Source organism: Callorhinchus milii, unplaced genomic scaffold, assembly GCF_018977255.1.
Source record: "Callorhinchus milii isolate IMCB2004 unplaced genomic scaffold, IMCB_Cmil_1.0 Scaffold3, whole genome shotgun sequence".
NCBI lineage: Eukaryota > Metazoa > Chordata > Chondrichthyes > Chimaeriformes > Callorhinchidae > Callorhinchus > Callorhinchus milii.
The window spans coordinates 93177240-93194868 of record NW_024704744.1 but is presented as its reverse complement, the minus strand read 5'-3'; the positions used below and the strand labels follow the sequence as shown (position 1 = coordinate 93194868).

At 37.3% G+C, this 17629-nt stretch overlaps 1 protein-coding gene across 6 annotated transcripts in view; it reads right to left on the bottom strand.

Annotated features, from left to right (window-relative positions):
* babam2 (BRISC and BRCA1 A complex member 2) overlaps positions 1–17629 on the bottom strand; it is a 66983-nt gene that overhangs the window by 7993 nt on the left and 41361 nt on the right. For 5 of the 6 annotated variants that reach the window (XM_042333549.1, XM_042333550.1, XM_007910059.2 and 2 more), the window contains 3 exons: positions 11005–11104; positions 9913–9983; positions 6674–6756 (listed from right to left, as the gene is read on the bottom strand). In XM_042333549.1, coding sequence (XP_042189483.1) covers positions 6674–6756; positions 9913–9983; positions 11005–11104 — 254 coding nt within the window. The remainder of the gene's footprint in view (positions 1–6673; positions 6757–9912; positions 9984–11004; positions 11105–17629) is intronic. The other variant, XM_042333553.1, reaches the window with a different exon arrangement.

Here is a 17629-nt window from a genome sequence, read left to right as displayed (position 1 = left end):
ATTATACTAATGCAATCTAATTAATAATCTTCCAGAAAAATTGCTCATTCACCACAGTTGTTTGTAGGACCTTGCTCCAATTTCCACAAAACAGTCACTGCAGCTACAATACAAATTGATATAGCTTGAATGAATAAGCTTCTGACCCAGAGGTGATAGCTCTCTCAAATGAGTCAAGTTGGCTCCCTGATACTTTTTTGTTCAAAACATTCCCAATGAAAATAGAGAACTAACCACTCATTTAACTTATACCACTGCAAGCAAAATGTACTTCTACTATTGTAAGCAAAACAGTACCTGGAGCTGTCCACCTCCTGCTTTGGTGATATATGTTACTTAGAGGCTGACCATGCCTTAGGAAGGCTGCATTGAATTTAGTGAGATTAGGCATTTTGAACTGACAACTTGTTTCAACTAGGAAGTAGCAGGGTTGTTTTTCCACTATAATCTTATTTTTTCTGTAGTATCTTTATAAAATAGATAGATCATATGAGGAGAAACTATTTTCAAGAGAAGACATTAAACATGTAACATGAAAACATGTAAATCTGAAAGCAGTATTGTTTTCTCATAGACCAATGCTATATCTGAACACAAAAACATTTGGAGGAACATTGTGTGGGAATTGGCAGAAATATTTTCCACTCAATAAATTCCCATTGATGTAACATAGAATAAGGCTACTCTGCCAATGTTTTATCCAAATCAAAATTCCAGGAGACCTTAAAGAAAAGCTCCAGATTCAAAATAACATGTTTTATATTAAATACATGTATATTGCTTTTATATTACTATAATATATAACAATCCTTGCATATGATATAGAGCTTTATCACATTGTTTGAGACATCTCAAAATGCTACACTCTAAAGTGAATTGACTGTATATTTTGTGGGAAATCGCAGCAGCCAGTTGAGCACAGCAGTATCCCACAAACAATCGTGAATTGACAGACCAAGTGTATATATATAATATATATAAATAACATATATACACGCCAACATCTACTCCAAAATGATTCTCATCCTTTCAGTGTATTATAAAAAAATATTTCCACAGCAATAACTTCCAGTTTTTAAAAGCAGCTGTTTATTTGCTGTTGAAAGAGACTTTTAGTAGATATCTGTCATCTGTTACATGATGTTGTTTGCTACTGTTGGCTATTAATAGTGTGCAGTCCGTTCTGCACTCTGGAAAAGAAAAAAATCTGTAAAACTGGAAAGAATTATAAATAATTTCAATCAACAGCTTATATTACACATCGTATCTGGTGATGACTAATGATCTTTTACTTGCACAGTAGTAGTAAATACGAGCTAAAGGAAGGACCATTTGGCTTCTGTGTTCAACTATAAATAGCAAGAATAAAAGCACCAGCTAAAAGCATGGCTAATACACGTCTGCTGCTCCTGGTATCATAACTCTTTTGACTTTAGGAGTGCATACTTTATCATGGGTCCTTTACCTAATGTTTGAATGTTCAGAGAAAGTTTTTTGGGGGAATGTCTAGGCACACACTTTCTTTTCTGCACTTACAGCATGCATATGTAGTCAGCTGGTGCATGCAATTTTAATTTAATATAAATATATACTTTAAATACTTGGCTTAAAAATATTGGGTATGGGAGTCACAGTGCCTGTATATGCATTCACTCTTGATGTGGTTCTTAATTTTAGTACCACTTTTTTTTCTCTTTCTGGAAAACTGTTCCACACTGTAAACTTATTGGCTTATACCAGAAAGGTGCAAATGTGCTGGAACTTTACAAGTAAAGTACCAGTGAAAAGTAAATGGAAGAGAAACATGCCGAAAATATACCATGCACATAAAAATGAATTTGTGCTGAGAACTAGGGGGCAGAAATTACTCATCTATCAAGTGTAATGACCTGAGCATGTGTACGTACACACACAGCGTGAATACTGCAGTTACACCGTCAAAGTTGCAGCACTTAGCAATGGAAATTGTACAGGAGCACCTGAAATGGGTTAAAACAATTCAATAAAATATAGTAGGAAATAATTTATAGTATGTTTTCATGTATTAAAAATGTAAGGAGTCACTAAAATGTAGAGGCAATATACTGAGAAAAGGCACACTCTGTCTGCCCTGCTTCTCTTCTGCTCAGTGCTAAAAGCCAAACAGTTCTGTGCATTCTTGACATGCCACTTTCGGGTGTGTCAATTTAAACCATTTCAACATCTACTATATTAATTCCAGGCAAATGTTTTCACACAAGTTTGTATAAACATCATATTGTCATGTGCTTAATGTTCTTGGTTACAGGATCACTCTACCCCTAACATTAGAGCTTTGACGGTCAATAGCACATTGGTCACTGTTACAGAAACCATTTTAAATACCCAAAGCACTTCCCGGAGCATTTTTTTTATATGGCTCCAAAGAAAGCCTTACAAAACTAATCCAGTCTACATAGGCAAAACATGTGTTTATGGAGGGTTTTATCACAACATTTTCTTTGACACAAAGCCCACAAAAACCTTTTGAAAGCAATTGGCAAAGACAGTTTCCTGTGATATTAAAATCAAATCTGTTGCACACATCTTAGAAGTCTTTTTTCCCATTAATTATCTTTTAAGGATAGAAAAATCAAATGTTTGCTTGCATGAAGCAATATGCCAGTTTGCTGCATGTGCCCAGAATTGTATCATTTCCAATTACAAATTTACATCAGATTTCTACGCTCCAGTTACCAGTAGCTCCAGGGTTGTACTGGTTTCTAGCACCTATTAAAAAAATTCCTACAGCCCTTCAAACTAGTTAATCAGGTTCAGATACTGAAGAGATATTTTTTCAAGAGGCACTTACTGAAAAAATGTTGGGGTGCGGGGAGGGGGGAATAGAGGGTCTCAAATTATAATGTGTATTTTGGAAAAGTAACTCCAAATCACTGGCTACACAAAAACATAAGACGCAAGACTGTTTTTGTTGGACTTTGGTTACAGTTTTAAGTGGTGAAGAGTGAAATAAGGAACTGCATTTGAGATGCAAGTTTTTTTTATATATGGAAGCCCATCCCAAATTTGATACATCACTTCTGGTTTAATACAGCTGCTTCCTGCAGAAGGAAAACTCTGGTCATAAGGAAGGTTACAACACGGGTTCACACGTACCAATATTGATAGCAACCTGATGAGTGATTTACAGAAACTTTTCTTCTTAGATTTACAGGATCACCCTTTTTGAAATTACCATAAAATGAAATAGAAATGAAAAACTAGTTCTCGTCAAATCAATCCACTTTCAAAGTAGTACATTAATTATATCAGAAGTCTTGATAAGACCACAAATTCCCTTTAATTAGGCAAACCGTAGATGTTTAGAATTATAACGAGAAAACTGAGCCATGATCAAAGTAGTTCACTGATAATATAAAAACACAGATTTTACGCATGGGTCCTATTTCTATTAGGTTCCTATTTCTATTAGAATCCTATATAAGTGGAAGTTATTTGCCAAGGTATGTTGGAATGCTGTGCTTGTTTTAGGTATGTATTTATGTATTTTGTGGAGTCCTGTAGCTCAGTGGTTAGAGCACTCGCTTTGCAAGCGAGAGACCTCAGTTCAATTCCAGGCAGAGGGCGAAACCTTGGGCAAGTTTCCTTACTCCACACACCTAATAATAATCTCTCCAAAATCAAAAAAAAAACAACAACAATAATAAATTGGTCATTTTCAATCTACGACTGTTTGTGGGACATTGCTGTGCGCAATTGACTGCCGCGTTCGCCCACAAATATGCAGTCAACTCACTTTACAGTGTGTTCTGTGAAGCGCTTTGGGACGTCCTCCCGACGTGAAAAGCGCTATATCAAATGCAAGGATTATTATTCTTATTCTTATTATTATGTATTTATTTGGAATCAAATGTACAACATGTACAGTAATAAAAGAGATGGCTTAATATTCAAGGAGGAAAGGGATATTGAAGAACTGAATTCTAGATAACAATCTATTCTAATAATTTCCTTTCCGTTCTCATCGCGGTGAAGAAACAAAAAGCGATCCTGTGACATTGTTAACATGTTTGAAGCATTCACATGATTAACAAACTTCAAATCAATTACATGGCATTTCCCACGACCTTCACTTGAACTGTTCACCCTGCTCTACCACTCCTCACTGAAGATTAAATGTACCACTATACTCCAAGTCAGAATATCGTGACCCTTCTTGTACTTCACACTATCTCAGGCCAATTTAGTCCTAAAGATTACGATATGTGGTTGACACTGGTTGTTGGAAGAGTTAGGGGTAGCAGTAAATGCATGAATGTCACAACACTGATGGACTGATCCTTACGTTACCTGTTTGTTAGTCCAGCTAATTGTAAGACAAGACGTTGTTATTGTCTAGATTACAATTTTGAAGCAAAAAAACAAAGTTATGCTCTTTTCATATAGTATTGTATTGTGATGCATTTCTCAATTATAATAATAATAATCCTTGCATTTGATATAGCGCTTTTCATGTCGGGAGGACGTCCCAAAGCGCTTCACAGAACACACTGTAAAGTGAATTGACTGCATATTTGTGGGCGAACGCGGCAGCCAATTGCGCACAGCAATGTCCCACAAACAGTCGTAGATTGAAAATGACAATTTATTATTGTTTTGTTTTGGAGGGATTATTATTAGGTGTGTGGAGTAAGGAAACTTGCCCAAGGTTTCGCCCTCTGCCTGGAATTGAACTCAGGTCTCTCGCTTGCAAAGCGAGTGCTCTAACCACTGAGCTATAGGACTCCACTCTGCAGCATTCTAACTTGGTGTGCTGAATCCTACTTTTCACCACAGTTCCCCTCCTATGTGCATGCCTCATTGTCAGTTATTATCTCCAAAGAATCGCCCTCTCCTTCTTGTGTCATTTGGGAACCTCTACTCTAGACTTTTACAGACAGTATTATGGAATTGATGACAATCTTAGACATGAGGAAATCCACCTGTACACAAAGGTACTAGAACTTGCAACAATAAAGTTATAAATATTTAAAATTTACATGGCACAAAAGATGAAGATATAAACTGACAAACTAAAGTTTACACCCGATTGTTTCAGCAAAGCAACTACACCCAGTTCAATTCTAAAGGGCTGATCATTCAGTCTGCATTCTTAATCCTTAATGACTGTTAATCTCTGTCAAACCATTGCTGCAATACTTAATGAGAATAAACTACAATAGCTCACAAGGAGATTGACTCATTGCATACTTATCCTACAATAATCCCCCATCTTTTGTAGAAATTAAATACACTGGGAATTTGAAGTAGTTTACTGAAAGATCATTGGTCTCTGAAAACCCACAGCAATCCTGTTGGATTAGAAAGCTACAGCAGCTTGTTATTGTTATTGTGCAGTGGAGCCCAGCAGCACTCTTTGAAGTGCCACTATTCCAGGTTCCACTGTTTCTCTGGTTGTCTTTCAGATACAAATATTTTGGATAAATAGAATTTTGTTAAATGGATGTGATCTGGGATAGTTTAGTCTCCTTCACAATAAAATTTCAAAAGAAGTTGCAGTTCCCTACAGAATGTTGTGGAGTCCTGTAGCTCAGTGGTTAGAGCACTCGCTTTGCAAGCGAGACTTTGGGCAAGTTTCCTTACTCCACACAGAGCCTAATAATAATCCCTCCAAAACCCCAAAACAATAATAAATTGGTCATTTTCAATCTACGACTGTTTGTGGGACATTGCTGTGCGCAATTGGCTGCCGCGTTCGCCCACAAATATACAGTCAATTCCTTTACAGTGTGTTCTGTGAAGCGCTTTGGGACGTCCTCCCGACGTGAAAAGCGCTATATCAAATGCAAGGATTATTATTATTATTGTGGTTACTATTACTTTTATTGTACTGGATACTGGAAAATTCCTATTCAATATGTTGCTGGTGTTTTTGGGTATCTAAACTTTGATGTAATCATAGATAAAATAAAGCTCACAATAGCTTCTAGGTACAAAGTGATTGTAAATGTATAATTTGTCAACAAGAAGTGGAACATATGATTCTCTAATCTGTTGCTACAGCAAAGCATTGTTATAATGCGGTATTTAGCTCTTCTGCTTTCATTGCACATCCTAAGAATGGTTTGAAAGTCGAGGATTGGACACTATACAATTCTTCACTTTGTGTAGGAGAATGATTCTATGACTTCAGAGTTTTAATGATGATTACGACAGAGATGTGTAATGGCTGGCTTTTGGGATTCAGACAAACCATCTATTTGTCAAGAAGGTTTTTGACTGACAGAAATTATTCTGGGGTTTCTCTCAAAATTTCTGGGATAGAAAATTTGTAATGGGTCTAAACCCTTACAAAATAGACTACGGTTGAGTAATATTCAAGTTCTGATTTAACTTTTGACAGAAGAGGGAAAAATCTGAAATGTGGGTGTCAGCCTCTATCGAAATTACATGTAGAGATTATGGATTCTTGCAAATGAGTATTATATAACTTAATTAAATTGTTCAGAATAAGCAGTACCTCACAGAAACATTTCAGTGGTTTATGATTGACAGCTGAACCCAGCCACAAAATAGCAGTAAAAATTAGTAGTTGAATATTGTCTGATGCTTAGAATGTCTTTGACACTATTAATCCTCTGTACATCATTCCCTAAACATTTCTATCTGTGTTACCAACTTTAATGGTACTTACTGTGAACTAAAAAACAGAAGTCCTTCCACATAAGTAATAATGTAAGTTTGGTGAATCCTTCAGCATCATATTCTACGACACCCCTAGAAAAGAAAACACACTTTAATTCTGACAAAGCACCATTGAACTCTGCACACCGATTTGCAAATAAAGTCTCATACATTCCACCTGCAAATCTCCTCTGTACAATAAAATAATGGCACACTTACACTCAATAACAAATCAACTCCCTGTGAAAAACTCAATTCTCATCAATCATTGCAGATTGTCAAATTAGGCAGCTGCATTTTTGTTCAATTCTAGCTATCTGCCTGGATTTCAGTTTGTCCACAATACTTGATTTTCTTCAATAAACTACTGGATTCAAGCTCAACGATAGTATGCTTCTTTCTTCAAAAACAGGTGTAATTGGGTATGCTACCCCTAATAATTTGAATGATCATAGCCAGGGAAAAGCTGCAATGGGCTTCAGTGCCTCCTGACTACAACAACAACTTGCATGTACATACAGCCCCTCATGCAGGGTAGCGTCCCAGCCCAGAGTCTTAATGGGTTAGTGGACTAAGGGGGTTTAGACTAATGGGGTGGGGGAAGTTAAATTGGATACTAATCAGAACAGGATGAATAAATTTGTGAGCACCCTCATCTTTGAGATATCGCAAAGCGATTCACAGGATGTACTGTTAAATGGTGTGACTGTTTGTATTTTGTGGGCTAACGCAGCAGCCAATTTGTGCCCAGCAAAATCCCACAAATACCCATGGATAGAGTGACTAATTTTATTTGGAGGTTTGTTGGCCAGGACACCAGGATACAGACCCCTTTTTTTCTTCCCCTGAAAGTGCCATGGAATCTTTAAAGTTTATCTTGACAGACAAACAAGACTTCGGTTTAACTTTCATTTGAAAGGACGCCACCTCCAACAATGCAGCACAACTGGGTTAGAGTGTCAACATAGACTGTGTGGGTTCCAAGTCCCGATGTGGGGCATGGACCCATAACCTTCTGAATCATAGGTGAGAGTGCGACCAACTGAGCCAGGCTGACACAATATAGTACTTTGAGATTGTTACCATGTACATGAATTTTATTTTTGACAGAAACTTTTTTTTAAAAAGGAGATTCTATTGACCAAACAAACCTAAGACAATCAGGGATGATGTCACTGAACAGCACAGTGTATCTGAGCTATCTGTAAGTCTAACTGACCCAAACCCAAAATAGCAGACAAGCATAAACAGCCTTCAGTCAGCTGCCAACAGCAAAACAAATCATAAGGAGCTTGTCTGAGACTTTCTGACATCCAGACATCTGACAAGTGGAACAACGAGTCTGATTATGTCATCGGCACACTATTTGTTTAACCTACCTGCAGGTTCATGCAGGTGAAACAATTATTTGTTATCATCATTTGTTCAAAAAAAACTTCAGAAATCTGCTGCTGATATCTGCAGTAAAGTCATGGAGTCTAGCTGGAGTCTAACCAGCCAAAACGGCCTTGCTTGCCATTGAAAGCTATCTGGCCAGCTTTTCCACTGCTTGTACAGCTAGGGCCACTCTGCTGATAAGGGCTTTGGTTTACAGGGTTAACAGAAGCTTAGTGGAAAGAGTTCCTGCCCCCAGTGACTGGTCTACCCTTCCAAGTCTTGCCGATGAACCAGGCTGGCTGGGCTGTCATCAGCATTGTCCTGGGATACTGTGGAGCCATCTGGCTGCTACCCAGCTACCCAGGCTGCCAAAGAGGACTGTCTCAATTCAGATATTTCATTGGCAAAGTATTTTGTGTTTATCTGTATTGAATATGAATATGTTGAAGAATTCTTCGAATGGATCTGAATCAGACTAATGTTGTCCAGAAAAGCTACTGTCCAGCATGTTAATCACTCAGTTCTTGATACTCAGTAAGGACATACAAGTCATACCTAATTGACCATTCAAAGTATCAAAAGAGAAACTGATCCAAAGAATGGACATCACAGAATGCAAAACCACAAATGCACAACCGATGTACAATCAAAGCAGATGTCTACAGGGAACATCTTTTATTTGAAATTCATGCAATAGATACTGGAAAATACTCAATTACTAAACTCAGCAATTTTCTTTGAATCCCCAAGTTAACATACAATATCCAATATTGGTCCAGTTCAGCTTCATGGCTGGTTCAAATCTTCACGGCCCCCCCCCGCCCCCCCATAACTAATGGAGCCATTGTGGAATGTGTCCAGCTGCTCCCTGTAAACATACATTATTAGTACAGGAAGAGGCGGATTCCAAGTATCAAAGGATTTGTTGCTATAGGGAAAGTCCTGCGTTATGAAAATATATATTTTTCACTAAATCAAAATGAATCTCTCAAGACTTTATTTACACTTTCAAAATAAAATTGTGATTATGTAGTTGGAAACTTTTAACAGGTTTAAAAAGATTTTCAAGGATTTGTAATCAGAAATACAATGTTTTGTTGCCCAGTAAAATGCTGAGAGAAAACATGGAAATATCCTAAAACATAAATATCTTTTTTTTGTAACAGATATATATCACACACACACATTAAGAAGATAACTTAATTCCAAATATCTGGCCTGGATTAATCCTCTCAGCAAAAATCTTGCCAAAAAAATATTTTTTATTGAAAATAAATGAAATTCCTCAAATTCTCCGTAATACGTCGGTTTGAGCACAGTTCCCCATGGCAAAAATCCCAATGATCCTTTAAATATACCTCCCAATAACAACCACCTTCTCTTTTTACAAGCAACATAAGCAGAATCAGGAATGCATTAAGTCCACGATTTTACAACAGTACACAGTATTAAAACTCTGAGGAATGAAGGATTTTTGATTTCTCAAAATGTTTTGGTTTCTGAAAAATGTTTTCCATCCACATACTTCACTCTAAAAATATATTTCGCATATTGGTGCCAGGTTAACTGAGACGTTCCATATACTGTACCCATATGCTACAGATTGTGTGTTCTTTTTAAAAAAAACTCTTCAAGCCAATAACTTTGAATCAGCAAGTCTAATTTTTAGCAATTCAAAATGTATTCAAAAAGTTTGGAGTTAGAAAATTCACAATAAAAGTTAAAAAAAAATTGCCACCTCAGGTCTTACACAAATCAATCATTGCTTGCAGTTATGGAGTGTTCAGTCAATTTACTTTACGTATAGTCAATGAATTCACTTTACATAAGACTGCAACACAGATCCCAAAGTGGGTAACCAAACAAACATACGTTCCGAAGTGACTCAGGAAGGCTGCAATGTACTCTCTCCTTCTGTGATAGCCCTGGATTATATACTGCACCTTCATTTAAGACAGAAATAGCAAGAAATAAAACACTTAAACATTTAAAAGTTAATTTTGAAAAGAGAACAACCGTATGCATCATATTTTTGATATTTTTATTAATATTCATGAAGAAAAAAATCAAAGCCATGCTTTCAGAATTTCTCTGTAGTTATGACCATTTGTTTAATATGATTATAGAGTATGCATTTAGGAGAGCCACTTCTGCACAATGGTCAATGCAGTGTGTTGGCTATAAAAATTAACTCAATGATCAAAAAAACACCTCTCAAGCAAGACTTGCCCATTTCCCACACCAGGCATCCGGACTTAACATTTCCAGTCAGTGCCAACTAGTGTTTAACTGCTTTTATACTCTGTACTAGCATCCCAGGAGAAACAGAACCACTCATGTTAGATAGAATATTGTAACCGAGATGCTTTAATCTCATCTGTCTGGAATGGATTTTTAACTTAGATCCATGGGAATCTGAGTTGCAGGATGTGGGTTCCTACCATATGGGGATTCCTCAATTGTAGCTGCATCATCTTGGGTAGGCCAGATGGTTAGCCATAACCATAGAGCAGAGGAGAAAATAAAGTGTGGTAACCTGCTTTACCCTATGGCCTGTTAGAGTGGCATTGTGAAAGGTTCTGGAGCCTATCTTCGGGAAACAGGAACTGATACAAATCCAAATTACTTTCTTTCCGCTTCCCGCAACACATCCTACAAACAGCAATAAGATGAATTCTCAAATTGAATCTGCTTTTTTAAATGAAGTTGAATGAGAAAGGAATATTGGTAACATCACACAACTTTTTGTACAGAAACACAGCAACTAGTCTGCCTAAGCAAATGAGCAAATGATAATGAGTTGAACGACCAATATATCCATGGACTAAAGATGAGGGGAAAAAAAAATCAACCAGTAATAGAAATTCATTTTACTCTTTAGTGACTGTTGCTGAAAATTGGCACATTTACTACTTACCCTCTGTATTTGTATTTTCTAAAATATATATATATATTTGTAGTTACCTTATTGGTAAGTAATTGGCAAACTTGTGGCACATAATCTATAAGACAACCACCGCTGGGGAATGGTGGGATATGAAGGGCAGAATTCCCTCCAAGTGCACTGTAAAGAGATGAGAAAATCATTTAGTTCAAGGAACCAGTACAGTATTGTAAACAGTACAATACAAAATTACATTTGTATGGCACCTTTTATGTTGGGAGGATGTCCCAAGGCACTGAAATACTATTGCTAAGTAACCCACTTATCGTTGGGAGGAGCTAAATAGAGGCCAGGCACTTCTCCGCTGAGGAAGGAAATATTGATAGAATTGCCTCCGTACCTTACAATTGACTAGAACAACATCTTGCACTTATATGGCACCCCCTCCACGTAGGGCCGTGTCTCAAGAGAGCTTAACAGTGGTGGAGCCTGACTCTGAGCCGGTGGGGGGATGTGGCCGTAAGCAGTTGAGAAGGAAGGTTTTCAGGCGGGACTTGAAAAACGGGAGAGGGGGAAAACGGGAGAGGGGGCAAGGAGGAGGGATTGAGGGAGAATGTTACAGAGTTTCAGGGCGTAGTGGCTGAATGTGCGACCTCCGATGGTAGGGGGGAGGGTGCGAGGGACAAGCACGAGGCTGGTGTCAGTTGAGCGAAGACGCTGGGTGTCTGGATCGGGCAGTGAGGAGGTCAGAGAGGTTGCATTGGTTAAATCCTGAGCAGATCCTTTTCTGCTCTCAATGCCAGTTTTTTTTTACAAAAAGCATACGACTTGAGAGATCAGGGATTAATAAGAAAAATTAAGAGAATAATCTTCAAAATCATTTATAAGGATTATTATTAGTATTATAATAGAGGAGGAAAATTACTCTATAATGTCAGACTGAAGGGAAAAAGTTTTGCTTTGAGTTTTGTCATTGGTTTCATTCTTCTTCTGGTGGTTAGCGAGACACAGCTTTATTTGTCAAGACACAAAGGTGCACTAATTATCTCTTCACATCAATCTAAATCAGAAATCATATTCCCACACTTTAATCCAAACTTTCAAAGCAAGGTCAGCAGTGTTTTGCTGAAAGTACATCAAAGCACATCTCTAAATGGAAAGCAGCAGAGAGGGGCCTTTCTTCAATATTTTCATGCGGATGGTCTCAATGGAAGTTCCTTCTTGACAATGCTTGCTTCCCATTGCTTAGTAAATGAATGCTTATGATAAGAACTCTACTGGGACAATGGTGCGCTTCATTTTTTAACAAAATTATAAAGGACACAAAAGGCAATAATAAGTTGAATAAAATCATAATCATTCATATCACAGAATCAGTTTGTGCAACCTTTCTTGTTAAAATATTCGATGAACAGAACCATAAAGAAATATAAACGCACTAAAGCAAATAAATACTTTCAGTTTTTAAAAAAACTTAATACGTGTCGAACAAACAATGATCCACCCAAATGGTAAATAATATGGTTACCATGGGATTAACATTGTAACGTGTAGCAACAGTGATGAACAGCTTTATTTGAATTTATGTACAAATCCAATATCCTTTGTATAGTAATCATGAGAAAGTTTCTGAATCTATACAAGGCTCAACACTATGGTAAAGCAATACAATATTTATGTAATTAAATGGTTAAACCCACCTATATAGAAACAGCTACTTAATAATAATAATCCTTGCATTTGATAAGTGACCGACTTTAATTCTAAGACACCTTTTAACAACCTGCGTGTGCTTATTACATTTGCATAAAAGCATTTTCCCAGCTGAACTTTTTTGTATTTGGGGAATATTGAGGAACATCTAAACAGGTTTACTGTTGGGAGGTAAACTGTTCACGAGAAGCCTTTAGAAACTGGTTGATTTCAGACACAAACTTGTCACATTGCAGTGAAGCAGTTTCTTGGCAGAACAAGGTTGCAACTGCAGAATTTCCACTTCAGAATCAAGGACTGCAAATGTACCTACAAGAAGACACTGTAGAATAATTAAATCATTCCAATACATTGCTTAGTATATCGTCAGACCCATTTGTTCTCACCTTTTCGTACCTACTGCTAAGATACAGTTCTCTCATTTCCATATGTGTGCTTTAGAAAGCATATTAATTGTTTGCAGATTTAATATTATGTTGTTTTTATTCATTTAAATTATTGAGCTTCTGTAGCTCTCTGTTATTTATTTCTTTTTATTCACCTGTCTGCAGTTTAACGCCCTAGTCACTTTATATCTATTTGGCTTCCTCTTGTCCCCTAAAACACTGATTGTCCAGTGCCTTGGGACGTCCTCCCGACGTGAAAGGCGCTATACAAATGTAATTTTGTTGTTGTTGTTGTCTAATTTAACCTCACAAATGTGTTTTATAATTGTCTGATGGCAAGTGTCTAAGGACATTTCAGTAGGGTGACTGTGTCTGGGAACAGTTCTGAAAGTGAGAAAATCAAAGGTGAAACTACCTCAGTTGATCCATGGGCTTAAATCAATGTATTTTTCTCAATACAGGGCATTAACCTGCTGCACCTGCAAACCCTACCACTTTGTAGCATAGTGCACTGGAACCTCAAAGTACAGTGTCATATGTGGCCATGTTTAAATTTTTGGGGTCATTGCATTCTATCACTTGCAAAATGGTTATCTTAGTGCCATGAAAGTGTTAGCTACCACAATATTTTGATCTATAGCATAAAGAAAATATATATTGAACTAAATAAACATGTAATGAACTTGGGAAAAACTCCCACGCAAGTTCAAATAGGACCATGAAAATACCAGTCTTTCCACGAGTCCTTGATGCTTAGCCTGCGATTGAAGGGGGGGTAAATTCAGAACTAATCTGCAGAAACACTACTTCAGTGAGTGAGTAGTAAACTTACGTAACATACTCCCTAGGGAGACAGTGGAAGCAGAAAACGTTGGTTGTTTCAAGAACAAATTAGAAAGATTTCTGTCGGAAAATAATATCTTGGGATACAATTTGGGACACGACATGTCAAGCGATTGCCAGAATGGTGGAAGGCAAACTAGATGGACCTTGATCTTCTTTTGCCTAGCAAATTCTTATGTTCTTAGCTGCTTCTAAAATCTAGTGCTAATAACTTTTTGCAGGGTCAGTAATTTGTTTAAAAAAAGAAAAAAAACACAGGTTACATTCTTTCGGCTTTAGAACCACAGGAAAACCACATCAAACAGTGCAACTACACAGCCGCCTCAAAAATCTCCTTTCCGGCTTCTTTTTTTCTAAAATTGAAAGTTTCATCATCTGGTAATGAAATCCTTTTGATCTAATGAAATGTGGTGAAGCATTAAGGTAAATGGAATCCTTCACTTCATGCCAAACCTTGAACAAAAAAAGGTGAATCTGTTTTATCCCTCCTAAGAATTAAAAGTGTACAACTCTTATCAGTTTATCTTGGCAGTAAGTTTGCTCAAATCATTTGATTGGATTATTTAGGTTTGCATGTCCTATCAAATTATCAGAATCAAAAATTCAAATGTCTTTTATGGGCAATTTTGAATCTAATATGGGGGTCCTCCACCATCGGGTTACCTAGTTGCAAGATTTAGTGATGTACAAAGTAGGAAACAAACTATACTACCATTGGTTCTGGTATTTCAATTGCTCTAAGTGCTAAATGATTGTTGCAATTCTCATACTGCAGTATAAAGGTTTTCTATAATACAGCATGCGTAAATCATTTCTGGGTACTTCTAGTGTTCAACGCGTATGCAGTTTGTTTAATTACCTACCATTGGGCCTGGCTGAATTGCCACAAAAAATTAATTGAACATTCCACCATGGGAAGAGGGCATGCCTGGGACACTGTTCTTTAATTACTTTGTATGTGGTAGTCGTATTGATCGGGTTTCCTTTGATCCCGTTTCCCTCGTCAGGACCTCATTCTGAAAAATATTTCCATTCTTGACCATAGAAGGCAGCAAAGCGACTTGAGTTGAAGAACAAGGAAGTTAACATTACATAAAATATAACAAGCTATTTGCGAAATCACGGGGCTCTACAAATAGGATGTTCTTGGGAGGAAGTGGGTAGGTGGGGGGAGATAGAATATTTGCCACATTTTAAGGTTCAAATATTCCCAAGAAGTATTTATGATCACTAAATCTGTGGAAGGGGTTCATATGATTTGAGTTGAGCATACGATATTCATAGGTTTATGTAGTATTGTTAATTCAGTAGCATTCTCATTAAACTTATAAAAGTGGGATAAAATGTGGGTATTGATACCATTAGATCATGACCACACTTTAAACTTATCCTAACAGCTAGTCTTGTTCAAGAACCTGCAACTCCAGCACCATTAGCTAATTATAGAGGTGACGTTCTGTGTTCAGTATATTTAGTGTATTTGGATGCTGGTGAGTTGATGGCATTTCCCATTATTAATGTAGAGGATACTGTTCAAAATACTCTAAGCAGCCCAGCACAGATTACCATCATCATCAATCCCCATGACTTGTTAAAATTGTATATTTGCATTGGTTCCCAACTGAATCCCTCAGACAATCCTTCTCAACTTCAGACAAAAACAGAAGAAAAACACACAACATAATCTTCTGTCCAAATTCTGAGACTGACTGATATTTTAAGTGGTTTCGACCAAATTCCCTTGTTCCCCCCACGAATACACACTTTCAACATCCTGATGTGAAAGATGTTATATAAAACTAAATTGTTGTTTGGATTTAAATTTAGGTAAAGCTAATCCATCTACAAATCTGTTGAAGACCCGCAGCCTAACATTTTAAGAATTCTTGTGGTAGTAATGCTTTTTTTTATAAAGAGAGGAAATACTGCAAGTTTTGACTACTGAGTCAGTACTAACTAACTATAGTCTTGCCTCTTATGGTTTACTTGAAAATGTATAGGGTAACCAAAATGTTGTGATACCAATACAATGTCTAATAAGTCTTAAAGAAAATATGATTTTTTTTAGATAATAGGGTAGTTATCACAACTTTTTAGTCACCCTGTGTTATCCTGTACCCTGGCGGCATAACTAATGATAATAATGTCACATTTTTTAAGAAACCACAACTATGCTGGTTTGTAATTAATGAAAACATTAACAGTATTGTGAAATACGTTAACCTTAAATGCCTTTATTGGAAATAATAATAATAATCCTTGCATTTGATATAGCGCTTTTCACGTCTTCAACGTCTCAAAGCGCTTCACAGAATATGCTGTAAAGTGAATTTGTGGGCGGAAAGCGGCAGCCAATTGCGCACAGCAGCGTCCCACAGACAGCGTGGGTTGAAAATGACCAATTTATTATTGTTTTGTTTTGGAGGGATTATTATAACTATTATAAATAACTTGTATGAAAGGATATAAGAAACCTTTAATTTTTTTTGCTCAGCCAGGTGTCTGACACATGCGGAACCCATCATCATGATTAAGCGTATCCAAACTAAGCTGAGATTTCCAGCTAGGACCACCCTACCCGTTAAGGCCTTTGGCTTGCAGGGTTAACAGATGAGTGGGATGACTCTCTGCCCCCAATGACTGGTCTGCTCTTCCAACTCCTAATGATGAGCCAGGCTGGGCTCTGCTGTCATCAGCCTGGCTCAGGAACCGGATTACTGAGACTGTCACAGAGGGTTGGCTCGATTCTGACATTCCATTGCCAGGCATGTCACCTTGGAGCCAGTTCAGCTCGAAGGAGAGCTCACTTAAGGAACCTTTAACTCTGCCTATATTTGTACTAGTGAACTGGTACAAACAATGAGCTAACCTGTTAAAATACTTATCCCAGCAGGAGCTGTTTGAAAACTGATGTCAGCATGCATGCCTGTTACCTTTCTACACAAAGGATACCAATAATGTTACATCAGACAGTTGGAACCTGATGCAAACCCATTATCATCTCTTAGCCTGACATTTAGAATGATTAATGGATAATCTTGAACAAAAACATCAGCAAAGAGAGAATTGTTTGATTTGATTCAGATCTCAGTGATATTAAAATCACAGGCCCAGAGAGGAATACTTTTGGGTGGTGAAACGATACATAGGACAGAGATGTCTACAGTCAAACTTATAAATAAATAACTCAAAGTATAATTCCAATATCACAGCAAAAGTAAAATTATTTCAAACACGGAACCCGATAGGGTATAAATACTGAATGACCCTGCTACACCAGTCCTCTTCCTAGTACTGTACAAAGAGTTACATCAATACCATCTTCAGTCAAGTGTTGCTGCACTCAGTTTAAAAATGTTTTTGCTTGTATTTAGTGGTAAGTAATGTTTATGGCAAGTACATTCTGTTCAATTAAATATATTTGGTATATATATAAATCACTTCATGCTCCAGGCACCTCCCTTCCTCTCCAACTTGCTCAGGCCTTCTGGGCTTCCCTCGACCTTTCTGCTCCACATCAGCAGCTGTACCTTCAGCCACTATGCCCCAGACCTCTGGAACTTCCTGTCTCAAATCAGTTCACCTTGCCACTCTTTAACCACCCACAAAATACAGAGTTGCTCCACTTTACAGTATATCCTGTGAAGCTCTTAAGACATTTTTCGAGACATTTCAATGACATGATAATGCGCTGTGTCAAATACAAGGATTATTGTATGCACTATGTCAAACACAAGACGTGCCTCCTTCAAGCCACATCTCA